At 40.7% G+C, this 27,475-nt stretch overlaps 1 protein-coding gene across 2 annotated transcripts in view; it reads left to right on the top strand.

The window, feature by feature from the left end:
* Nucleotides 1–416: 416 nt before the first annotated feature.
* The window catches only part of GRIN3A (glutamate ionotropic receptor NMDA type subunit 3A), a 162,668-nt gene continuing 135,609 nt past the window's right edge, over nucleotides 417–27,475 (top strand). For both annotated transcript variants that reach the window (XM_004747723.3, XM_004747724.3), the window contains exon 1: nucleotides 417–1,738. In XM_004747723.3, coding sequence (XP_004747780.1) covers nucleotides 1,040–1,738 — 699 coding nt within the window. In that variant the 5' untranslated portion in view covers nucleotides 417–1,039. The remainder of the gene's footprint in view (nucleotides 1,739–27,475) is intronic.

The following is a 27,475-nucleotide window of genomic DNA, read 5'->3' as shown; positions in this document are numbered from 1 at the left end:
TCTGGCTTTGGTGCCCTTAGCGAGAAAAACCTTTAAAGCGCCACATGGAAAAGAAGCTCCTTACTCGTTCAAGTCCCCAGTTTCTTAGAACCCAGCCCGGCGAAGCACTGGATTTCAGATTCCTCAGGTACATCCGCATTCGGAATTCTCTGCGGCTCAGCGTCCTCGCCCTCGCCCTCGCCCTCGCGGGTCTCCCGGAATTTCGCAAACCAAGCCCCGGCGCCTTTGGGGAGCCGACTTTCCAGGGGCGCGGGAAGCGCCACCCGGGAATCTCACCATCAGTGGGCGTTTAGCGCAGCCAAGCGACAGGCTGGCGCCAGGGCTCAGCAACAGGGAGGCGCCGGCTGAGGCGGGGAGAACTTTGCGCTCCGAGCAGAACCACCCTTTGCTGGCCAGTCGCGTCGCTCCTCCGAGGAAGCAGGCGGCGGCGGCGACTGGGCGGAAAGAGGAGCGAAGCAAGGAAAAGAGGAAGTAGCGAGACAGGAAGAAAGATGAAGCCAGTGCCGGGGGGGCCCGCCAGAGGTTGGCGGACGGTGGAGCAAGGAGGATTTGGCTTCTTTTTCGCACTCTGGGCGTGAACGCTGCCTCCTGCGCGACCCCAAGGAAATAAGTGGGTCTCGCCTGGGCAGAAAAGGAAAAGAAAAGAATCCAAGTGAGCGCGTTGCCTCCTGGGTCGCGTTGCCCCCCTAGGAACTCCGGTGGCTTTCCAGCCCAGCCGCGGGACCGGACGCAGTGCCCCAGCCGCCCTGCAGATGGGGAGAGCAGGGAACCGGCGCCCAAGCCGCGGGTGACCGGCGCCGGCCCGCCCGCCTGCACGCCTCCGCGCAGGGACCGGGCGGGCGGAGGATGCGAGGCGGAGGGACCCGGGTGCGCTAGGCTCCAACTTGGATGGCCCGGAGACCGCTTCGGCTCCTGGGAGCGCTCCGCAGCGTAGAGTGAGCTGCCCGCGGGACCTGGGGGCGGAGACCTTAGGCAGCGGCTGGAGGGGGGGCGAGCCGGGCGCAGGAGGGGGCGCGCTTTCTCCCTGCGGGTCTCAGTAATGAGGAGATTGAGTTTGTGGTGGCTGCTGAGCAGGGTCTGTCTGCTGCTGCCGCCGCCCTGCGCTCTGGTGCTGGCCGGGGTGCCCGGCTCCTCCTCGCACCCGCAGCCCTGCCAGATCCTCAAGCGCATCGGGCACGCGGTGAGGGTGGGCGCGGTGCACTTGCAGCCCTGGACCACGGCCCCCCGCGTCGCCAGCCGCGCTCCGGACGGCAGCCGGGCGGGCGCCCAGAGGGATGAGCCCGAACCAGGGACTTGGCGACCCCCGGCGCCCTCGCCGGGCGCACGTTGGTTGGGGAGCGCCCTGCATGGCCGGGGCCCGCCGCGCGCCCGGAAGCCCGGGGAGGGCGCCGGGGCCGAGACCCTGTGGCCTCGGGACGCCCTCCTCTTCGCCGTGGACAACCTGAACCGCGTGGAAGGTCTGCTGCCCTACAACCTGTCTTTGGAAGTCGTGATGGCCATCGAGGCGGGCCTGGGCGATCTGCCGCTCCTGCCCTTCTCCTCCCCAAGCTCGCCGTGGAGCAGTGACCCTTTCTCCTTTCTGCAGAGCGTGTGCCACACCGTGGTGGTGCAAGGGGTGTCGGCGCTGCTCGCCTTCCCCCAGAGCCAGGGTGAGATGATGGAGCTCGACTTGGTCAGCTCCGTCCTCCACATTCCGGTGATCAGCATCGTGCGCCACGAGTTTCCGCGGGAGAGTCAGGTGAGAAGAGTGGGGCGCCGCTTGGGGGCCGGGACCTTTATGGAGGGGAGGAGGGGAGAAAGAGGAAGGCTGAAGTCTGGAGGGACTTGGGGCTTTACAACTTTGATTACTGTTTAAGGATCGGACCATGTCCATGGATGGTTGTTTGAAGAGCCTCAGTAAAAGTTAAATAAGACAGTGTAAGTGCGGACAGAAACAAGAGGTAGGGGTAGCAGATAAAGAAAGGAAGTGGGGGAAAATAAGCGGGGAAAAAAAAAAAAAACCCTCATGTTTTGACGAGCTGGGAAAACCTAGTGGATGCTGGACGGAAGTAGAAGTCAAAGTTCAGGAGCGTGGAGAGCAATCTTTTTTCTAAAGATGAGCTCGGGGGATGGGGATGTGAGATTCCTGACGAAGCTAGAGTCTTTCAACTCCCGAGAGGAATTGAACATGAGGCAAGAAGAGCTGCATCTGCTCTGACTTCTTTAGAAGGTGTGCCTGAGGCTTGGGCGGTGGTGTACGGAGAAAAAAATCCCTCTGAATTCCTATGAGTAAACAGGGAATCTGCAATAGTACGGAAGCCATAGGTAAAGAAGGGCGGTTAATTACCCTTGGGCATTGACATGCATTAGAATTAATATCTGGTAGCGAAAAAATCGATGGGAGGACTCATTTGGGGTTGGGTTTTTTTTTGGTCCCTACCTACTATCTGCGTGATGTGGGCTCAGAGACTGGCTGTATGCAGTAGCTGTGTTCAGCCCATTTCTGTCTCAATGATTTAGGACTAAAAACAGAAGAATCCAATGCTTTTGTTTATATAGGTTAAAAAATTGAATGTATTTTCAATAAAATAAGCTATTTGTGAACTTACTATTGACAATAATGTACATATTTAAAGAGAGGGCGGGATCCTCTCAACAATGGGAGTTTAATGCATTTTGTGCATTTTTTAAATCAAAATATCAGGCTTCATTAAGCCTGGCACAAATATTTATGACACAAATAGGTAATCTGTGTTGGCCCCATGGTAAAGATTGAGGAACTAAGGAAAGTTTTGGTCAGTGTACTAATAAGAGTCCAGACACTGGAGAATTTCTAACTCTACATATCATTTCGCTATCCCTTTAGCAGGAAAAAAAAAATCTAATCTCTTTTCTTCCACTTTTTATATATATACATAGATCAAAGCTAAAATGAGTAAGGCCAAATACAAGTGAAAAGTTTGATAGAATCTATGCATAAAATATCGCGAGAGTACCAACGATTTCTTTTTCTAGAAAAATGAATCTTACACTTTGAATCTTAGGAAGGCTGGACACCCGCTACTTTCAGCAGTTGCCCAGAAGATTGCAATTTAATGCTGAACTATAGAGATTTGATCTGCAGAGTGCAGGCTAATTAACTTTTATCTAAAACATTTCCGTCACCTGAATCTGAATGACTGTAGGCAGCAGATGGGAAGGCAGGGAAAACACAGGTGCACAATGCTGCCAATGGTCAAAGTGTTATAAACATGAAATTGCATCCATAGGGTGCATCATTATTAATATATATGCAGAATCAGATTGAACAAAATGCAAGAGTCAGCATCACGTGCTTCTCATCATTGCTTCTCTATTACCTAATACTTCATAAGTTGCCAATAGTGTTCACAGTCTCCAGACTCCTTTCCATTTGTAGATTGTTTGGCAGGTCTTAAATAGCAAGAATTTCCCCCAAATTAGTGTGCCTTAGAAAGGAAATTGTGTTCCATGATGGATTTGTGCAGTATCCAACACATTACAACTAGGGGACCAGAGAAACCGTGAAGCAGCGTCTAGAATCAGACAACTTCACAGCTTTACGACCACTGTGGGAACAGTCTTCCGGCGACAACCCTTACAAGTTGCCAATAAAATGAACACGCCGCCAAGCACATCTACTTCTGTACTTCAATTCAGAAATGTATTTTAAATCACTGTTGTCACTGTTATTTTCATGACACACATCTTGAAAGGGAGAGATTATTATATTAACTCAGTTCTTGTTTGCCCAACTGACATGGTCTCTCATTTATCTTTGTATTTTAAATTCCAACATATCAAACTTTTTACTTTTAGTATATCATTTACATGTCATTCTGTAAGGTTGTATATTAAGAATGTCCAACTCAATGTCAAGTCACCATAATATATAATTTTAGGATATGACCATAATCTGCTTTCAGCAAAAATAATAACTGATCTTTCCCTTGTGTCTGCTAAAAAGCAGACCTTTCTCCCATACCCTGATGTGATTTAAAAAAAAAAAAAAAAAACCTTTCAAAATATAAAAGAATGTCAGAGTCATTTTATACATTAAATAAAAGTGGTTTAATTTAGCCACTGTTCTCATTGGATTCTACAGCCCAGTGACCCAATACATTGATTGGGTCAGTGCCTGAAAAAGGGATTCCAGAGGAAAGTGGACTTGTCCACACAAAGAAGTGAAATAAAATTGTATCTCTTATTCAGAAAAATCAAAATTGCTTGGGGCAGTAGTAACAACAGTGTTTTCTCTCACTTTCTTTTGGGCGATTTATTTCCTTCATCTGAAACTTTTAATTATTAAATAGTGGTTTTGATAGTGTTCTGCCATAGCTTGTGAATGGAAAGAGATACGAATGAAATGATCAAAACCCTGAGGAAAGCATTATAGTTTTATTTCACTAAGCTATTTATTGGAAACAAAGACATAAGGCCATCAGTTTGTAAGGTAGTAAACTACCCACTTTCAGAAATCATATATAAATCATATATAATAAAAAATTCAGAAATCATACATAATAAAAGTTCATTCAACATTACCACATAGGAGAGGATCAAAGCACCTTTCCATCTAAAAAATTCTGACTTGACTTTACACTCAAACCTCCACTTGAGGCTAACTCATTCTATTAAAATGATAATTTCTTACTTCTAAGTTCTGTTCCCACGACCTTCAAGTAATGATGCTGCATATGGATCCAGTTACATTTAAGTTATATTAAGTTCTTATAATTGTTCTTTCTCTTCCATCTCATACTACCTTCTCTTCTAGGGATTTTGTATAGTTTCTCCAAAGTTAACTCCTTGAAATTTACCTGCTCAGTTAGTGACAGATACAGGTTTCTTTCTAAAATGTGCATTTCAAGTTAATTCCATATTGGTGCCCTTAAGCAGAGTTAATGGAGTAATATAATTAGCTTAGATCCAAACCCAGGTGATCAAAAACGGACTCAGGGCCACTCCCTGGGTGGCACAGTTGGTTGAGCAGTGGACTCTTGATTCCGGCTCAGGTCTTGATCTTAGGGTCCTGAGGTTGAGTCACACTTGGGCTCCCCGCTCACCGGGGAGTCTGCTTCTCTACTTCTCCATCTCCCTCTACCCCTCCTGCTACTCATGCATGCGCGCACGCACGCGCACACACACACACACACACACTCTCTCTCTCTCTCTCTCTCTCCCCCTCCTCTCTCCCTTTTTTTCAAATAAATAAATATTTTAAAAAATAAAAAACAAAAAGTGACTGTATTACATTTTTTTTTGTTCTGTTGGTTTTTTTAAAAAATGTGTATTACTGTTTTTAACTTCAGTTGAACGTACCAACCACAGTTCGCCAAACTCATGAGCCGTATATGCTAATTAATATGTTTATTCCCATGGAAACACAGTGTTCTTAGATGGTCCCTTTTCTCTGACAACACAGTACTAAATACCCGAGCCTATTTATTAGTTTGGCTGTTTATTAGCCCAGTGCCACTTCTGATACAGGGACCACAACAGCAATCCCACTAAGGAACAGGTTCCCCCCACTATCTGAAAGTAAAGCAGTCCTATAAAATCTTTCATAAGCCGAAGTAGCAGAAAGTAAAGCGTATTCTCCGCTTTCCGAAAGTTTGTGTAATACCAATTCACGTTGAGGAAAGACTTACATTAGCACCTGCTTTCCCTAATGGGAAAAGTTCAGAAGGGGATTTTCGTTCTTATGAAAGCAAAGTGGAATAATGTGGAGGTTCAGAAAGTTGGGGAAGCTGGTAGTGCCGCTTTAGCCAAGCTTTCGCCCGCAATCGTGGTCCCGGAAGTAGATGATTTCTCCTCCCCTGACGTAGGGTCAAAGGTCAGTAGTAGCTTCTGGTAGCGTCAAAGGTCGGCAGTAGCTTCCCGCCGGATCAGAATGCGCTCGGCTTTCTCCTCACTTCATTTTATCACATAGGTGTTTTCACCAGAGGAAGGTGAGTGCTGTCAATAAGATATTTTGGTAAACGGACCATATTCACATAATTTTTATTACAATAGATTGTTATATTGTTTTATTTGGTTATTATTGTTGTTAATCTCTTACTGTCCCTAATTTATAAATTAAACTTCATCGTATGTGTGTATAGGAAAAACACAGTATTTATAGTATAGGTACTATTCATGATTTCAGGCATTCACTGTGGGTCTTGGAATGTGTCCCCCACGGATAAGGGGGGACTAATGTCTTAGGTCCGTCGTTAGGGGACAAGTAAAGGACATTTATTTTTAAAAGATCTACTCTCAACTGTATTGGTTTTCCTTGACTTGCTCCGTACAAAACACTGCTTTCTGTCCTCTGGGGGAAATATATTTTTCTGTTAATTCATGATGAATGGCTGATAGTAGCACCTAATTGTTGCTGACCTGAAGATAAATGATTTCAAATTAAATGTCAAGTGATACAAAACTTTTCTTAGAAGTGATCTTTTACAGTCTCCTTTTGAGGTACAGAGATGGGATTAATTTGTAAGTTTTTTTTTTTTTTTAAATTTGGGGATTTTTTTGTTTTGTTTTTATAATACTTAAATTTTTTCCCCAGGGGCGCCTGGGTGGCTCAGTGGGTTAAGCCGCTGCCTTCGGCTCAGGTCATGATCTCAGGGTCCTGGGATCGAGTCCTGCATCGGGCTCTCTGCTTGGCAGGGAGCCTGCTTCCCTCTCTCTCTCTCTCTCTCTGCCTGCCTCTCTGCCTACTTGTGATCTCTGTCTGTCAAATAAAATAAATTAAAAAATCTAAAAAAAAAAAAAAAAATTTTTTTCCCCAAATCAGAAGAGGTTAGCAGATACATTCACTGGGCAATTAATCTGTCTCACCCACTTTTCTTGTGCCTGCCACAGTGTAATCTTAGAGAATATTTGGTCTTAACCTTCTTTGACTATTCCATCTTGGAGTTAATTTATGATCGAATCAACTGAACTAAGTATCTGCATCATCTGAAGACCAGTTTCATTGTTAATTCCTTAATACTTTATCTTTGGGTGTTGCAGGATCCACCGTGGATTTTGTGCTGTTAGACTTTATTTCATGAATACCTCCAGTCAAATTCCAGTCACGCTGGTTAAAAGGGCACAATATAATGGGAGGCACATCAAGTAACAGTCAAAAGGTTCTCAGCCTTCCTCTGCCTCTTACTGGCCATGTAATCTTGGGCAAGTGCCTCCATCTCTGAACATCTGTGCTTATCTGTCAAAAGAAGGTACTTACCAATCTGACAGAGTTGTTTTGTGAATCAGATAAAAAAATGAAGTACTTTTGGGAAAATTTATAGTGTTAGCCAAACAACTGGTAGACAAGTGTTGGTCCAATAAGAATCATCCAATTAATTTTTCACTAATTCTCATTAGTAGTTACCAAATTGGGATGTGATTTACAGTGTATCATGTCTTCATCCTCTACCTTACCCTCCAGTCCCTCATTTTCTTCTCTTCAGGGGAAAAAAAAAAGTAGATTTAACCCTCCATCAAAAAAGGAAAAAAAAAAAGAAGAACTAGACTTCTAAATATGTTGCACATTTGCCCCAAAATAGAAGACGTGCCGTAGGTACTATTTCTATACAGAGGGCAAATTTCCACCTATGACACATCTAACAGTTTCTAGACCCTTAGGTATTGCCATCGAAGCCGCAGTAAGATGCCCAAGGTTTTTCAGAAATCTTGGTCTCTTACCTTGGTTAGAAGTTTTTCCTGTAAGCAAACTTAACAATAATAGAGTGTTCATTGAGAATATGGCCTCTCCATTTGGCTCTTCTGATATTATTTTCACGGAAGTTTTTCTTGATGAAAAAAGCAGGGTGTTGGTTCATACTGAGCAAAAGCTCCTTCCCAGCTCTGCAGGAAGCCTGCTCTTCTACTCCCCCTGCTTATGTACCCTCTCTCGCTTTCTGTCTCTCTCTCTCTTTGTCAAATAAGTAAATAATCTTTAGGGGCTGGGGGAAGCTCCTTAATCTCATCTTGCACAGATAATAAGTTTGCAAACCAGCTACTCTGAGAACCTTTGTCCTAGGCAACTACAGGGGGCGGGGGGCTCTCATAGCAAGATATTGTTCATTTTGTTGATATCACTAAATGTAGAGATGAGACTCTCATTGTCTCTTGTTCTGCCAACTCTAGCTACTGCCACTCACATACACAGAAAAGTAGAGGAAGTGTACGACACCGGAAATGTGATGCTGAATCTATAAAACTAGGCAAGAAGGAAGAAAGAACGTCTCAGCATCTGCCACATTGCTTTTTCAGTGAATGCATGAATAACAAACTAATGGGAATCATTAAGCTATTCATTAGTCTCTCTCAGATCTTTTCTTTATGGGATAGTGGGAGAAAAGAGCAATGGGGAAAAGGTGAACTAGGAATACGCCAGCTGCCTGTCCCTGCTCTCACTTTCTCCCTTCCCTTAACCCAACCTAACACCTCAGGTAGATTTTCAGTTCTCCTTCTGAGTGTGTAAGATTCAGTCACTCTCAGGGGACACTGGGATCTCCTGCATTGAGGGAGCAGGCTGACCATACAGACCTGGCCTTGTATTGTGTCAGTCAGGGTAAATACTGACACTGAAAGTCTAGTATCTGGCTGGCCAGGGATGGTCTCCTGTAGAGATGAGCCTTTAAGGATTCAAGTGGTAAAGAAACAGGATGACTTATTTTTTCAGCCAGGCTGAATTATGCCCCATTGTTTTTCATTTGAGTCACAGATTTAGGAAAAAACTCAATCATAAATATTTTTTGTAGCATTTATGCTTTTCAGGTCTTCAAAAATGTGCTCACAGAATCCTTCTAGCAGTCTTGTGAGGTAGAAAACAATATATACAACATACAGAGTACATGAGGAGCTATGCATTCTAGGAAAATAGAAGTCACCAAGAAGAAAAACAGACTAATAGCTCCTTCTAAATTCAGTTGAATTTGTTAGCCTACAATCCAAGAACAGACTGGATCCATCACCGCCTTTGAATTAACTCAGAAAAGAGCATAAAAGAGAGACTCTACTTCAAGTTTGATTGTTAAAAGCGTATTTCATGCTAAATAACCAGTAATGGGAATTGACTTAAATGAATCATGATATATCTTTACAGTGGAGTTCTATATACCCATTCAAATGAAAATATGTTGATACAGAGATAGAAATAAGATTTATATAATTTGTATAAAGTATGACCTTGATCCTGGAAACTATGAGTCCAGAATTTTATTTATAAAAATGGAAATAGAAGTCCATTTTTTCCCTCTCCACACTTCTATTTATTTTTTTTCACACTTCTATTAAAAAAAAAAAAGTATGTATTGCCTTTGTGATTAAAAATATTAAGAGAGGTGGGGCGCCTGGGTGGCTCAGATGGTTAAGTGTCTGTCTGCCTTTGGCCTGGGTCATGATCTCGGGGTCCTGGGATCAAGCCCAGCATCAGGCTCCCTGGTCGGCAGGAAGCCTGCTTCCCTCTCACTCTCTGCCTGCCTCTGCCTACTTGTGATTTCTCTCTCTCTCTTCCTCTCAAATAAATAAATAAAATATTTAAAAAATATTTTTAAGAGGAAAAAAAAAGTCACCTTTACATTTCCTCACCAATGCTTTTGATACTTCAATATGAAAATACAAATTTTAGGAAAAAATAAATCGTAGAGTATGTTTAGATTTATCAGAGTCCTTTCACATCTGTTTTTCATTTTATCCTCACAATTACTTTCTGAGGTGAGCAAGACAATTAGTATTTATTACCTTTGCTTTGCAAATGAGACAAGAGTAACATAAATAAAAGAAATACAAAGCTGGAATGAAGAGAAGAGGCTTTTGCGAGGCACAGACTTAGGTTTGACTCTTAGCTTTACAACTCTCTAGACCTCTTCCCTTGGGAAATATGTCTAATTTCTTGATCCATAAAATATGACTATCTCCTAAGGTTGTGGTAAGGATGACACCATGTATGCAAAGTTCTAAGCACAGCACCTGGAGCACTCTGTGTTCTTATTATGATAATGCTCATTCTTTTGATGTAAAGTGTTGACATGGCAAGATTAATAAAAACTGAAATTATCAGAGTAAGAACTCACATATTCCGGGTTGCTCTCCAGAGTATTTCTATATGCATTTTTTCTTAATTTTTTTAAAAAGATTTATTTATTTATTCCAGAGAGAGAGAAAGGGAGGGTTTGAGCGGGTGTAGGGAAGGGGTGTGGTGCAGAGGAAAAGGGAGAGAATCTCAAGCAGGCTTCTGCTGAGCACGGAGCTGGCCCTGAGATCATGATCTGAGTCAAAACCAAGGGTCCGATGCTCAACTGCCTGAGGCACCCAGGCACCCCTCTATATACATTTTCAAGATGCACACTGTATTCAAGCTTGGGAGATCCAATTCCCTTGCCCCAACCCTTAGAAAAACAAAGAAAACTGCTGTTTTGAAACCACACTTAGAGTTCCATTTTACTGAATCGCACCCTCAGCTTAGGTGTATGTAAACTCCGTTAGCAAAAAAGTGAACTTTGAGGTCCGGTTTCAACTAGTTGCTCTTTTGTATTGGTCGTGAATGACTGGCTCTTTGGATCAGGGGTAAAAAAAAAATAATGTTTTATTTCTATTCATTGGTATGAGGAACTCATTATTCTTGCTTTATCTACTATGCTAATTTCTCACAGGAGGCTCCCAGGAATTAAACTTAAGGAACAGTAGAACCATGAGCCAGCTGACCTTTTAGACTTCTTGGGGGAAATGAGGCTGTTAGGGCAAACTAATTTGACATGGATTGAAGGTTCAAAAGTTTCTGCTGTTTCATACAGGCCTTATCTGTACTAATGTAAATGACTTGTGGCATATGTTAGCTCAAAAATTTAGAGACAATAGCACTATTATATACCGAGGTTTACAGAAAATGGATACCCATAAGGCAAACTGTGTTTTACTAAATGCTGACTATACCAAAACTGTTTGATGCATACAACTTTGACGGACTTTTTACATGCCTTTGGTATGGACTACTCCCCATGTGTGTCCACAGATAACCTTGAGTAACATTTTGATATATTTTATTTTCTCAAAGTTAATGGTTAAAAATTTTTGGAAACCACAGGGTACAATTTAAGAAAGCCCTACTGTCAGTCCACCTAGGTGTTGACATCAAAGGACAGGAGAGAGGAAAATCTTTTTTTTTTTAAATTTTCTAAAAACTCAGAGTTGGCAGGGCTTTTGGAAACTTGGGCACTCTGAGTTGATGGTATTTCTGTATTAAAAAGTGGTGTTTTCCTTTGTATTTGCAATATAGCTTTATATTTCCAACATTCTGCCAATGGCTGCGTCTGTATAGTTCCAAACAATGCCTCAGTCTGGATCTTTCAGTACTATTCCTAAGAATGGCTTGGAAATGTGTTGTCACTACTCTCTTCTCAGCTAGGGGTGGTCATTAGCAGAACTTTTCGTGTTAAAGACCTTGATGGCTGCAAAACCTGCATATAACCTATTGGTATTTTTTGTATTGAAAACCTCAACTCAAAGCCAAGTCAAACAAAAGTTGGGTTAATACTCTCCAGATTAAAAATAAAAAATGTTTTTTAAAAATAATAAAATTAAAAATTAAAATGAAAAATGTTTTATTTCCATAATCAAAGTGAGATGCCCAGCATGTCTTCATCTAACAGAATCACAGTCTGGCAGATTGCAGAATTCTGTTTGTTCAGTCGCAGCCAGAGGTACTTAAACAGGGATTCCATTAAACAAAGAATTTGCTTGTGTATGTTGTGAATTTAATAGGTTCAGATGGAGAGCTGTTCTTGTTTTGATGCTGTATAAGGAATTAATTTGAGTCACCTCATACAGTGTTTCACACATAAGGAAATGCTTCAGTGTATACCTGAAAATGAATGATAAATCCATGCCTGAGTTAATCCAGTGTATCTTCACCCAGTGGGAGGCACAGAGAGCCATCTAGTGGTCCCTAAAAGACCGCTTTAAGTTAAAGCATCCTAGAAATCCAGCCTGACAAAGCAGGAGGGTTCCAAACAGCTTTTAAACGTGTCCCATGTTTTACTGTGGGAAATCTAGGTTAATCCATCACAGAACAGACCTTCCTCTGGCTCTAAGAAGACCCAGCAGACTGCTGTTTGGCCACCATATCTATAATTGCAGTTATAAACCTTAAAGATATCTGAAAATGTGTGCCTCAAAAGGAGGAGAGGCAAATGAGAATGACTTTGACTAACTTCAGCAAGGCAGAGTGGCTAATTATGGTAATATTTACTATCACTTTAGTTTATAATGCAGCTTGAAAAGATGTAGCCATTTTATTGTGTTAAGCATATCCTTTGCTCCTTTATTTATAATTATTAGAAATGTATGTTCTTTGTGGATAATTCCAATAATTTAAAAAATGCCAAAGGATAAAATAAAAATCACCCATGAACCCAAAACCTAGAGATCTAGGCATATGTATATATTATAAAATTGGGAACCATGCTATTTTATGATTTTTAACTTTTATATTATAAACATCTTCTCATGTCGTTAATCTTTCTTCCATTATTTTAGTAGCTAGAAAATTTGCCTTTGAATAGAGTATTTAATTTGTTTAACCCCTATTGCTTGAATCCAGGTATTTCGCACAGAAAAATCCGTAACACTTTAACCAATTGGACTTTACCAGACTCATCCTCCTTAACATTCCTTAATTTTTGGTGCTATGCAATATGCTCTGCTTGAGTTCTGGGACATCATCATGGTTGTTTTGGGTTTGGATTTTTTTTTTTCCCCCAGCTCTTTCTTTATCTTGTACTGATTGTGCTTTTTGTCTTTGACCCTTTGTGGTAATAATCATAGAGTTGTGCTGTCCAATATGACAGCTTCCTGCCCTATATGAATACTTTTTTTAATTAAAATGATGTAAAATGTAGAAGTCAGTGTCTCAGGTGCTCTGACTGCTCAGTGGCCATATGTGGGTAGCGGCTACTGTATTTGACAGCACAGATACACAATGTTTTCTATACTCATTGAAAGTTCGGTTGGACGTTCTGTTGCTGTCAGAGGGCATGCAGTTGTAAGGAACAGAAACTCACTCCGTGGAGCTCAAAGTGAGGGGTTTGTGCTGGAAACTACAGGAACCGGACCAGGAGCTGAGTTGCAGGAGGTACAGCTGGCCCGCGCTGCTGGAAAGTGCTGGGGCAACTACTCCCTTCCCTTCCTCTGGGGCCCAAAAGCTCTTTCTGGGCTCCTCTCTTCACAGCGGCTCCATCCTTCTCTCCCGATACCAGCTTCTCCCTCTCTGTGCCATAACTTCTGCATGGATGGGGTTCTGATGTACCGGGACAGGTTGTAGCCTGAACCTGGTAGGACTTCCAGCTCTAATCATCTGTGTGTTTTATATCTCTTAACTCTCATTCTGCAGTTATCTAATGGGCTCAGACTATATGGATTGCTTCCCCATCCTTCTCCTGCTCTACGCCCTCCCTTAGTCCAATCAGCAAAGGCCAGATTTCTGAGTTAAGTGTTCAGTAGAAGCTTTAGAATACAGCAGTAAATAAAACAGCAAAACTCCTCCTCTCAAAGAATTTACATTCCAGTAGGGGAAATAGACAATAAGATATGCAAACATAAATATAATATTTTTAAGTAGAGGCAAGTGCAATGTAGAAAAATAAAGCAGGGTGAAGGATTAGAGAATGACTAAGATTAGTCACTAAGGCCTGTCTGAAGAGGTGACACCCAAGCAGAGAATGAAGATGTGAATCATGCAGATTTCTAAGGGAAGAGCATTAGGAGCAGAGAGAACAAAAGTACAAAACCCTTGAGGTAGGAATGAGCATAGCAATAAATATTTACTGAATAAATGAATAAATAGACTATCCCGAGGTACTAGCCATTATAACATTTATCAGTGGACACATCTTCAAAGAAGGCACGAATAGTGAGACAATAACAAGATCTAGCGTACTCTGACATAGGGCTATTTTCCAAGGTGTAGACTCCTGAATTTGTTCCTTGTGTATGGCAATACCAGGAATTTCTAACTGGAATTCCCTGTTATATCTCATTCTCACCTTAAATTCAAAATATGTAAAGATACCCTAAGGTGGCATCCCCTCGCACCTGTAACAAGAATTCTCATGCCATCTTGGACCTCTCTCTTTTCATCAGGTTCTGTTGGCTTCCTTAGTATACTTCCTCTGTCTTCTTCCTTCCTTCTTTTCACACAGCATTAGCTCCTTCCGCCAATACTCTTGAATAGCCTCTATAGCTCTCCTTTCTTTCCTGCAAACCACTCTGCACCCTGCTGCTAGATGAATCTTCTGAAAGCAAAGCAACTTTCATTCATTTATTCGTTCTTCATTTTTTATTCAACAAATACTTAGCAAGTATAATGCACTAAGCTTCATACCACCTCCCTGCTCAAAAGCCATTTTACTGTGGCAGTATTACCATTTGTTTTCCATGCCCCAGTACTCCTGAGGGATGAAACACATGTTAAATAACAATAATTCACTACGGGAGTAGTTTCCAGAATTGGAGCAGGGTAAACCATGCTTAAGAGAATTTATCAGATTCTCCAAGTTTTCTGATTATATTTCAAAAAAGCCTTCCATCCCCCACTCTCAAGATTGTGACATGCCTCTCCTGAAGCTAGAGAAACACAGGTTAATAATTAGCAAACTTACAGAAACTGGTTCTCACGACCTTTCACGAACATGTGCAAATAACTCTTTCCAGTTCATGACATTCTTCTGAGATACAGGTGTCCAGAAAGCATAAGATCTCTAGGAATAGAAATGTGTGTGTGTTTGATTAAAAAAAAAATCAATAAATGTAAGTTATTATATTAAAAAGCATTTCTCTATTATATATCTATATAGAAAGACAGATATATACCCGAGTTCTCCTGATTTGCTGATGAATTAAGCTCCTATTCAAAATTGATTTTTCCATTGAAACAATATTATCTGTGGCTGTTAAGACCGCAGGCCAGGCCACAAAATGCTGGTTAGCCCATGATGTGACAGAATTCTGGTATTAGTTCTGTAGACACTGAACACTATCTGTTACAGGCTCTTTCGGTTTCAGAACAAGGGGATATAGAGTGAGAAGGAAAACCAGAAGAAAACCTAGCTTTCGCTTATAATTCCAGAGTCATCTGTATAGTCATGGAAAACCTCTCTGAGTCTCCGTTTTTTCTGTTACAAATTATAAATAGTTGCTCATTAAGCAGGTATTGGTGGAGGACTTACTGTGCTGTTTTAAAGAATCGATATGGGTTCCAGGAAGATAATATCCATAAAAACACTTTGTAGGGGTACCTGGGAGACTCAGTGGGTTAAAGCCTCTGCTTTCGGCTCAGAGCATGGTCTCAGGGTCCTGGCATCGAGCCCCACATCGGGCTCTCTGCTTAGCCGGGAGTCTGCTTCCTCCTCTCTCTCTCTCTCCTCTGCCTGCCTCTCTGCTTACTTGTGATCTCTGTCAAATAAATAAAATCTTAAAAAAAAAAAAAAAAACTTTGTAAATTCATGTTTAAAAAACAAATGAGGGGTGCCTGGTGGCTCAGCAGGTTCAGCATCCTACTCTTGATTTTGGCTCAGGTCGTGATCTCAGGGTGGTGAGGTCAAGCCCTGCATCCGGCTCCCTGCTCAGTGGGGAGTCTACTTGAGATCCCCTTTCTCTAAAATAAATAAACAAATCTTTAAAAGGAAAGAAAAACAGATGAGAAGCATTTTTCTTGATCCAGGTAAACACTTCTCGTTCCACTCTTGGAAATCCAGGACTTACCTTCCCCAGTACTGATTTGGCCGTGGGACTAGCCCACCCGTGTCCTGTCCTCCTGAACCAGAGTGCTCAGACTATAACTCCAAAATGGTCAGCTGCAGCTGGGAGGGGAGGAAGGGAGAACAGGGCAGTTTCATGTTTCCAGAAAAGTGCTTCTCCTGAATTCCCCTAGAGTCCAGTACTCCATCCTAGGCCTAAAGAGGAGAGGAAGGGGCTTTGAAGAGCTGACAGGATAGGAAAGCTATAGCCAGGTAGCTTTCTAATGCAGGTTAGAAGAGAGACACTTTGGAAATCAAATATGGAAGCTCATATTGCCCACTAATATCCATAAAAAACACCTTAGTTCAGAATTAAGATTTTGTCTATTTCTAAATAATATTTTGTAATGGACTAGGATCCTGGAAAATAATCAAATCTCATTCTCACCTTCATTCCAAGTCCGCCTTTAATTAACACTAGCTGGGTAGCAGCCACTTAAAAATCTTTCAATTTCCACATTTCAGAATTACTTCTGGGTTCACCACCACCACCACCCCAGGCCAGGAGAACCCTGAGGATCCCCTTTGTGCAGAGCAACACAGGGAAAGATCAGGAATAAACCAGCAGATTTAACCTTGGCCACACCATCTATGCCTCCACTACCTGACTGTCCTAGCCGACTTCTCTGTCTCTGTCCATGGCTCTTCCCTGCCAGTCTCCAAGCTGCTGTCAGAAAGAGAAGCAGTCACTGACCACCTCAATCCTTCCCCTCCCCTAAAACGGCAGCAGAGTCATTGCCCGGTTCAGGCCCGTGTGTACTGCCTTTGTAACTTTGGTGGTATCTCAGCATCACCTATCGCTACTGATTTTTATTTATTTTTTTTTTTAAAGATTTTATTTATTTATTTGACAGAGAGAGATCACAAGTAGGCAGAGAGGCAGGCAGAGAGAGAGAGAGGAGGAAGCAGGCTCCCTGCTGAGCAGAGAGCCCGATGCGGGACTCGATCCCAGGACCCTGAGATCATGACCTGAGCCGAAGGCAGTGGCTTAACCCACTGAGCCACCCAGGCGCCCCCTCGCTACAGATTTTTAAAATTACTGTTTTACTTAAATAAATTCATTTAAAAAAAAAAACACAACCTTTTTATGGTGACATCAGTGAAGAACCAATCCCCCTTGCTGTAAATAGGAAAAAGGTACGCCATAAAATAAGTACACCGTGAAAACGAAATCATTCTAGCATGGTAGCTTTTCCTGAGCTCTTTGAAACGGGAACATTTCGAGGTGAGAGGGAAGTGTTAAAAGGCATAGCGACACCAAACGGAGGCTTTCTCCTAGATTTAGCAGAAGGATTAAACACTAATTGAAAAGGGATTAACTTTCTTACGGTGCGATTCAGTGTTATTTAATGTCAAGTCCCTGATCAACGTAAGATTCTCTCATGAACCACCTCCCCTCTGCCAGCTTCTAACCTGTAGACTGAATTCTGAGTAGCCTGGTGCGGCAGTCAGGACTGTCCATTATCTGAGCTTTGCTTAACTCTTCTCATTTTGTCCTGATACTATCCCTCAGCCCTTGCACTCTGCTCAGCAATGCCTCAACGCACAGTGCTGTTCCAAGCCTTGGCATGGGCTGTTCTCACTGCCTAGAATGCTCTTCCCCCTCATGTCTGCCTGAAACTCCTGTTTGGCCTTCAGACCTTTGCACAGATAGCACCTGTGCCCGTTCTGTCTGCCGCAGTCCACCACTTCCACTTCTTTGTGACCTTTCTACTTGTACATTCTTCTTTACTAGATCTATCGGACAGGAGTATTAATTATTTATTTATGTGTGTGTCTCTCTCCTCCACTAAATTAAACCCCAAGCTTCTAGCATGGTGCATGGATTATGGTAGATGCTCAGTGACTCTTGTTTCAACTGAACGAATGGCCACTTCCATCCCTTTCCGTGGAACAGAACTAAGCATAACGCCAGTGGAAAAGCCACTGACTGCTCAGGTGGGGTCATATGAATCTGAGAAGGTGTACCACCTTGTGAAAAAGGATCCTCATTCACTGTGGCAGTTAGAGTTCACGACCACCCAGAATTTACTGTTAGGTAGAACAAAGCTGGTAGAGTCAGGCCTTGAAGAAATTGATTTTGCAAGAAGTAGAAAACCTGTTTCTACTACCCTCTTAAGATTTTTGTACATCCTTCATTGTCCACAAATCAGTTTTCAATTTCCTGGAGACCACAAGTGACAGAAAAGTGACATTGTTCTCAGATCTTTAAGCCACTGCTTTCCCGAATCTTAATCCCCAACTCAGCCAATTTTGCTATATTGTATAGCCAAAGATTCTCAACATGTAAAATTAAGGAAAATCAGAGTGGATGAGAAGTAAAGTTACTGGAATAATCACCACTTAAGAAGAGAAAAAGCCTGGAATTGTATTTTATCCTGTCATCCCTTGTCAAACAAAATAATCAGAAAATCAGACAAGAGTTCAGATCCAGCCAAGACTAACCAGTTCTATTCCTGGCTCCTTTTCTTCCATTAAGTATAATTCCTTAGGCTTTCCGACCTCTGGAGCAGTGGCCATCTCTGTGTTAGTAATACACAGGTAACTATTCAAAATATGATTCCCAAACTTATCAAATCAGAACCCCTGAGATTGGAGCACCGAAATCTGTCTAAAAGCAAACAGCCTCACAGGTGATTATGTCCAAAGGTGATCGAGAATATCATATTTTGGGATCACACCCTAAAGTCTCCCCTAGTGTGATTTTCAAACTGTGACCAGGCATCACCTTGGGGGAAAAAAAAAGCCTAAGGTAATGTTTAAAGTGCAGATCCTTTCGAACTCACTGAGTTCCACTAAATTATATGCTATAGCTCTTCAGATATCTTTTTTTTTTTTTTTTAAAGAAACTCCCCCAGATGATTCATATATGCATAGTACAGTTTGAGATCAATGACCTGGGGCAGAGGCTTCAAGCTCAGATGCCTTCTAGGGGCCAGGAAGGTAATGGAAATGTGAAAAACGGTCCCAGATAATGCAGTAGGGAGTAGTAAAAACTGTAGACAACTGGAGAGTGCCTGACCTTTCTAAAGGAGGCAGCCAGCCACCACTCAGCTGCAACTAGCTGTCCACCCATGGGGGTATTGCCAGATACTTTGAATTTCCAAAGGAAGCCAGGCTGGGGATTTTTTTTTTTTAATGTAAACATTTCCTTAAATGTTGACAATGAACTCACTTTTGGGGGGGGGGGGGCTTTATTGAGGTGTAATTGACAAATGAGACTGTAAGGTATTGAAAGCATACAACATGATGATTTGATACACACACACACACACACACACACACACACACACTGTGAAAGGATTCCTCCCATTGAATTAAATAAGTAACTTGCATTTTAAAATGCAATCTGCAGGCTCGCTAGGGCTGTAAGGTCACCAGTGTGACATGTCTGGACTGAGAAGTGTCAAGGCATTTGTCATAGACAAGTATTAACCAGAAATGCCTCAGTGACTGGCCAAGCAATCAGAGATGTCTGATCTCTGATCACCTGACCTGATCACAGACTTAGGCCTGTCACCCTAAGTACCGTAGCTTTAAGGAGCAGCGGGAAAGAGCTCAAGTAAGTATGTATTGTAAAGGACAGGCGGCCACCCTCATTTGAAAGAAAAGGAACAACAGGAAAAAAGGCACTAGAAGATAATGAGTGTAATCAATTCCAGGTGTGCTTATAAATGGACTCTTAGAAATGTTACTCATAGACTAGAGATAATGAGATAATGATAACTACTCGTGGTGTTGAAGTATTGATTATACTATATCACGTGGTTTAGCAACATCATCTGACATACAGCAAGTACTCAATTTAAAAAAATATATATATATATGCTGCTTCTCTTATTCCCCCTTTCCTTGAGCCTCTCTTCCCTCACATTAAAATTCAACAGGCACTGAAGAAAAAGTAAGCTCATGGCAAAAAGCTGGCGAATTCCCTTGATATTCTTGTTTTTGTTTTCAGGAAAGCTGATAATACTTCTATAATGAGATCATTAGCAAGGTAGTGATGACAAAGTGATTTGAGTCCCTCTTAAGAATGTCATTTCAGAATACAGAAATGTCCTTGAATCTCATCATTGGATTTCCTTTCTCTACCATGAGTTCAGTGTTTCTAAATCCTGTGTAAAGGAAGTTGCTAAACAAATGTTTTGAAGAATTCTGGATAATTCTGGAAAAGCAGGCTGATAATACTCTGGTGTAGGAATGTTGTCCTCACTTTATAGCACTTTGTTATTCATTGACTTTAAAAAAATAACAATTTTTAAATACTTTTATGTAACAACAATCTAATGGTGATGTTAAAAAATGTATTTACAGTTTTAAAGACTAATAATTTCGGGGCATCTGGGTGGGTTAGTTGGTTAAGCATCTGATTCTTGATTTTGGCTCAGGTCATCATCTCAGGGTTGTGAGCTCGAATCCCACATGGGGCTCCATGTTCATTGGGAGTCTGCTTCTCTCCCTCTCCTTTTGCCCCTCTGCTCCCTTTCTCTCTCGAATAAATAAATCTTTTTTTTTTTTTTTGTAAGACTAAGAGTTATATCACCTTCACATCTATTTCCTTCCAACTTTTATTCTCTTGTATACATTTTTGTCTGTGTGAGGTCAGTGTTTTCTGTTTTACTTGCCATTACAATCCAAGGACCTATTAAAAGTCCTTTGCACATTATATTCACTTAAATTCTTATTTAAGGAATGAATGAATGCACTTCTGAAATGAAGTTTTGAATTCTGCTTTGTTCTCACTCGCATTAGGTCATCAATCTTACATCTGCACAAACCTCAAACAAATCATATCTGTCTTGTTGACCCTCTTCTAATTATAAAATCGGGAAATTTGAAAACCTTGAAAAATTCCCTTAATCCTGTCTAGAAATACTCACTGTTAATTTGCGGAGATATTTCTCCTAGTGTTTTTACATAAAACTTTTTCTTTAACTGTGGAGAGTTTCTATCAGTCTTTCTTTTTTTTTTTTTTTTTTAAGATTTTATGTATTTATTTGACAGATTTCACAAGTAGGCAGAGAGGCAGGTAGAGAGAGGGGGAAGCAGGCTTCCTACCGAGTGGAGAGCCCAATGCAGGCCTCGATCACAGTACCCTGAGATCATGACCTGAGCTGAAGGCAAAGGCTCAACTCACTTGAGCCGCCCAGGTGCTCCTCTATCAGACTTTCATTTAATGTGGCATTGCTAGTGTTTCCCCATGTCATGGGAAGCCCATTGTCACTATTATTTTATTAATTCTGTATTCTAAGCTTTGGGATAAGCTTTTTATAATTTTTGTCATAACATTTTCTACAATGAAGATCTTTGTTCATATACTTTTTGTCTACCTTATAGATTATTTCCTTAGCATCAATTCCTGGAAGAAGAAAATAAATGCTGTTTAGTTGGGGCATATGAATGGCATATTTTCTATACCGTTAGGTATTTTACATGTCTTTGTCATTTTTCTTACAAATAAAAGACAGATTAACAAGGCATAAAATTCCCAAATAAATTCACTTTGAGCATTTAATGTAGCAGAAATGAGAAATCCATGATATTTATAATTATCCTTTGGAAGGTTACTTTTTTCCCTTTTCTTTACTCCTAAGCGCTTGATAGTTTTTTTAATTAAAACACTGCCAGATATGTTTAAGTGCAATTCATCTCTATTGAGATTATGCCAAGGATGAACTAAATCCATGAAATTGAGGTTTTTGTTAGTATGTTTGTTTGTTTGAAGAGAACATTTTTCTTCAGAGATGTCTTCGATCAGTCCTTCTGGTCCTGTGGTTATGGTTCCCTTCTTAGATAAACCATAATTCTTAGGTTCATTCCCCCATATTCAGGTGACCAAAGAGTTTATATCCAAACGAGGGCAATTTTGAAAGTGAAAGGGGTTAATAATTACATAGGACAATAGGCATGAAACAGGAACTGTGTGAGCACAAACTGAGACACATAACTTCCCTGCCATTCTTTTTCATTATTTACAGTTCTTGATGCTTTTGTTCTGTATCCTGAAAGATTTTCTATATTGTGTCTTCCATATCACTTATTCAGTCCTTTGCAATATCTATTATGCCTTTTATGCCTCCAAAGCATATTTGAAATCTGTTACTGGATTTTTCATTTCCAAGTTTCTTTCCATATAACACTGTTCTTTTTCCTTCCATCCTGTTATTCATCTCAACATGTTCTCTTGGGAATTACTTGTGTTTCAGAAAAGTCATATTATCCTGCTATTGATTAAATATCAGGGGCTTTGTGGTGTTTGTTTTTCGGGTTTTTCTTTGGCTTCTAAAATTACTAATTTTCCTTTTCTTTGCCTGTTCTTCAGCATTCACCTAGGGCCCATGTTGTTTTGTCCTTTTCTTGGGTGAGGGGAGTTCTTATTATGGAACAATTAGAAATCTATCTCTATCTTGTTTGCCAACAGACTGGTTGCTTAGATTGCTAATTGACTTATTGTGAATCCACTTATGTTCTGGCTAAATCTCCATCTAATAAAAACAGGTGGACACAAAGTTGCTGTGTCTATCACCTAAGCCAGCTCCCAGTCTTCAGCAGCCATCAAGCCTGTGGTATGACTCTGCTGAACCAAGCTGAAATCTACTTCTACTCTGCTGAGTTGCTTTTTGATGATATGAACCAGTGGCTCTTAATCAATTCCTCGACCTAGGGAGCCTTTACAAAATTCACACTCAGGCTCCATCCTAGTTCTCCTGGCTCAAGGGGAATGTGGAAATGGGAAAAAAAAAAAAAAAAAATTCCCAGGTGTCTCAACCAACCCAACCCATTTGGTTGAGAATCACTTATCTATCTGAACCTCTTATCTGAATCACTTATCTGAAAAGAACACCACCACCATACCACTACGACACCACACAACATATATACATGCATACACACACACACAAACACACAGACACACAGTTCTTGGTTTACATGTCTATCAGGATGATTTCTGATTCTGCTACTTTCTGTGGTGCTTTTCTTTTGGGAATTAAACCTCTCCCATTCACTCTTCCCTTGGAGATGCGTTCTATTAGATTCAGGAATAAAAAATACTAAGCAGAGGAAGGAAATGATTGAATGTCATTCTGACTACCTCAAGAAGGAGGATCCATACAGGAGAGGAGCCATGGTGACTCTTCATTGAACTAAGGGGTAGAAGGAAAGATACTATTGTCAGTATAGGAACTAAGAGCTAGAGGACCCAGGTTACCTGACTTGAGTCCCACCCTACAACTTACATTAGCTAAGTGCAACTAGGCAAATCACTTACCCTGTCTATGCTTCAGTTTCCTTGTCTATGAGACAGGGATAATAGGATCTGTTCCACTGAATTTTTAAAAAGAATAAATGAAATAACCTATAGAAACTGTTAAGAAAGACCCGATACATAGGAAATGTTCAAGAAATATTAGCTACTGTTATTTTCAGATACAATATTAATTTTGTATTTTTTCTCATTATGCCAGTTTGCAGTTTGTGCAACATCCCTGATTGTTAATAGGACTTTTTAGAGTTGTGAGTTTATGTATTTTTATGTCTCATTTGATAGTTTAGTGGAAAGTTGAGGAATGTTGCATCAGATCAGTTTGTACATTTTATTGGAATTTTATGAGTAAGTTCTAGAATGGTTATCCATCACTGTGGGTTTAGCTTGAACAGAGATTCAATCATTTCATTTCTGTCCATGCCTTCATGCCATTTCCCACTGGCTGCCTTGTCTACCTCATTTCTTCTTCCACCTAGTTCTCTGACTTCATAGCAGTAACCTGGTCTGAAACATGCCAATACTGGATAAGCTAGTGACATTCAGGAAGAACGTCATTCTGTGTGGATGCTGGTCACTTGGAGGCAAGTTTAGCTCAAAACCAAGATCTTTCAAAGCTGCCCAAGTGATTAAATAAACTGTCATAGATATTGAGTGTATCCATGAAGGCTGCTGAGGACCTAGAAACCACACCAATTATTTAAACAATGACATCTTAAGATAATGGTACCAAGTTGTTAAGTAGCTGGAAGTGTAAGAAGAAAATTTCCTGGTATGAAGAGAGCAAATCCTGGAAGCAGTTACTTTCCTGGAGCTGAGGACAAAAGGAAGAGGCTGCAAATGTTGACATTTTGAAGCTTAGAAGAAGAGCTTGTGGAGCTGAAACTCAAGTATTTGAGAAAAGTAGTGCTATTCTGCTGGTAGCTGAGTTCTGAGGAGGGATCCTGAGGGTCTCAGATCCAGACCGTAAACTGGCTAGTTGGTGTTGGTATCTCTGAAGTTGTAGGATAAAGTGGTTCTGCAAGTGTTAGAAAGGCTGCCTTAGATTTAATCTGCCCTGGGAAGGAACCGCTGAAGGGATGCAAACCCACTGCTGGGTGATGCTTATAGGAACTGGAAGCAGACACAAAACCCACCAGAAGCGAAGAGAAGACAAGAAGCAAGTCCCTACTCTTCCTCCCACCTTGCAGCTTCCGTCTGGTTGCCTCTGTTGGCAGAGCCTACCAGGATCCTCCTGGCAAAGCAGAATGTGACATGTACTATAGTACTAGCGCTTGCATCCTAAAGCAGAGAAGAGAAGAGCCAAGAGACAACAGCCATATCCACACAGTGAGTCACTCTAAGTATCAAAGAAATAGTAGTGTAGATTGCTAGCACTCATTGCACTATGACTATGTGCTAGGCACAATGCATTTTCATATTTAATTCTTACTAAATCTTCTCAGGTTAATATTTTTTACCTATATATTATTGGTGAAGAGATTAGGAGTTACTTGCTCAAGGTCACTCAACTACAAAAAGAGGTAGCTAGGAGTCACGTTCACTCTTCGTGGCTCCAGAGTCTCTATGTAGCTCTGCCTTCTATCGTGTCCGGCATTGATGCTATGATTTCTTCTAACTCTGAGATGTGTTTGTGAGTAATTAATGTCTGTTTGCTCACCATTGTTTGATTTTGTTTTATTCTCAATAAAATTATTATTTCACAACATTTAACTTATTATGTTAGGCATTTGTGCCTAACTGCTGAGAGCAGTGGAGACTGGGCAGTTTTCCAATTCATCTGAACTAAACAGATAGTTGAATCAGACAATACGAAGTTTAGGAAAATATATTAATGTGAATTATTTGCTTTGGCCATGTACTTTGTCTTTCAGATCGCCTGGAACAACGCCTGGTTGCCAATTGACTTTATGCTTTGTAATGTCACTGTAATTGTTTGGCAAAATTCCTCCCTTGGGTAGCTCATCACCAGAGGTTGACCGTTCTAAGTAACCTCTCCATTAGAAAAGCAACTTGGGTAAACTGATTATACATTTTTGCCATAAATAGAAATCTCTAGCTTATAATATGGATCTGTGGAATAGGGTAGAAATTGGAAAGAATTAACCTATTCCAGATCTCTAAACTAGTAGAGATCTCTCTTTAGATAATAAATTGCTGCTCTTGAGAATAGACATAGGACATCCGTCACCTTCAAACATAAATATATCCACTAATGTCTGCAAAAGATTACTAATATTTGCACATACTTTGGCATTCTCCATGCAACAATAAGTGAATGTTTATCTTAATTGGTATTTCTGTTTGAGACTCAGAGACATAAGAGAATTCTCTGACATAGGGAATGTGGTTGGAATGCAATATCACTATTATCTGTTACTCAGGATGTTTTGATAGTTGAGATTTAGATCCTTAACTGTGTTAGTTCCCTAGTTTCCACCCACCCACCCCTGCTTTTCCCAGGCTGCCAGTTATCATTTACCTATAAATACTTACCCAGTTTTTAAAAACTGGGCTGATACCGCCAGTACTTCAGATCTCGTTATAGCTCTTCTTCTGGCCTCCCAAATACTGGGATTCACTCAGAATTCTCTAAAACAAAGGACTTCCATGAAAAACAGTTCAGAGGAATAATAGAAAGATTGTATATAGAATAAATTTAGGTTTGGGATATTCAAATAACACTTTCTGAAAGGCTCTTTCTTTACACCATCATACTGAGAGAGTATAGAAACACCATTTCTGTATTTTCTAACAGACTCTGTCATAACCAAAAGAGGAGTAAGTCCAGTGTGAATTTAGGGTAGAGTGTCTAATTCCCTTTAGGTTTCGGGTACAGGGCATGGGCCTTTTTCGTATGTGTATAATAAAGCAATCACTCTCCTTTGATGAGGATCTTACAATTTACAAAGTAACTTCAGTTCACATAAGCTACGTATACATAACTACCTCCAACAACTCTAGGAGGAAGGTGTTACTCCCCCAAATTCCAAACGAAGTTATAAAGAAACTGAGCCTCAGGTAGACTATTTTACCAAGCAAGTATTAAAATGAAATTTGCTGATTTTAAGTGCAGTGCTCTATCCTCTAAATCACTGTGGATTCAGAGAGTCCGGTTTGGAAAGCTTTGTAGTGAATGTATGAGCTGCTACTTCAAAACCCAACTTCAAAACCCAAAGGTCCTGCCTCCTCTCTTGAGACTTTAATCCCCAGGCTCTGCTGTCTCAACAAAAACAGGGGTATTCCACTAAAGATCTCACAAGCAGAAATCTTACGAAATCTATTTCAATAAATGATGTATTCTTCAAAACTGCCTTTAAATTACCGTTTGGCATCTTAAAACATTATTATCATTCTGAAGATGCAGAGATGGATAAATAATCTTATTTCTTTCTGGAAAATATTTGTTTGAATTTTCTGAGACCTATTTGACCTTGAGTACATATTAACATTTTTGTCATTAGCTGCCCTTATTCATGTCCAACTTCTAGAAATTTTAAGCACCCCATCGTCTCAGGAAAAATCAGTTTCACAACGCAGAGTACTAACCACTATACGATCACGGCCAAAAATCAGTTTCAAAAGAGAAAAAAGTACTTAGAGAATGGAAATAAAGGTTATGGCTGGGAAAATCGGAACATGCAGTTAAAAGAGAAGGTCCATTGCCAAGGTCATTGGAGCATTTTGGAATTGCTTGTGTGTTATGGTCATTTTGAATCTTTTTCAAAGGTTTATGAAAACATTTACAACAGTTACAATTTTAATCCTGAGCTTTTGACTATTATACGGGATTCATAAAATATGTCCTCTGACATATTCATATGTTGGGGATTTACTGCAAAATTTTATGTGAAAGTCTGCAAAGTTACTTTGAGGACTTTTAATAAACATCTGGGAGACATTAGTGTAGACCTTACAATTTTCGAGCTGGATGCCCAGTCATCTGGTATAAAAATGTCAGGCTAGCCATAGAAATGCATAAGAGATAATTCTTGATCTCTAAATCAAAATGACTTGTTCATTATTAATTATAATTATATAAATGGAACCCTATCATGGTAGGTATCATATAGGTAATTCCTAGGCCATGTTAATGTCCATGACCTTGAGCTCATTGTGGGTATAACTCACAGTACCTCATCTCTTCTTTCATACAAAGCATTCTTTTCACACACCGTGGCTTAGCATTACTAGCACATAGTTCCCCAGTGTCAGTGGAGCAAAATACACTTTAATTGGTTCTATCTGTAAGGTCATCTCAAAAACCACATTGTCTTGTTGGAAAAGATATTTAGAAGACACATGATGCTAGTCTCCCCCACCACTGGAAAAACCCATTGCCCATAACAAGTAATGTTAAATCCCTGAAAATCATGAAATTAGCTACTCAAGTCCTCAAATGTGGTTGCATTTGTCACTTTGTGATCTATTGAATACTCTT

The sequence above is a fragment of the Mustela putorius genome, unplaced genomic scaffold, assembly GCF_011764305.1.
Source record: "Mustela putorius furo isolate JIRA1106 unplaced genomic scaffold, ASM1176430v1.1 tig00000580_pilon_pilon_pilon, whole genome shotgun sequence".
In the NCBI taxonomy this organism is placed as follows: Eukaryota; Metazoa; Chordata; class Mammalia; order Carnivora; family Mustelidae; genus Mustela; species Mustela putorius.
This window is presented reverse-complemented; position numbering and strand designations above follow the sequence as displayed.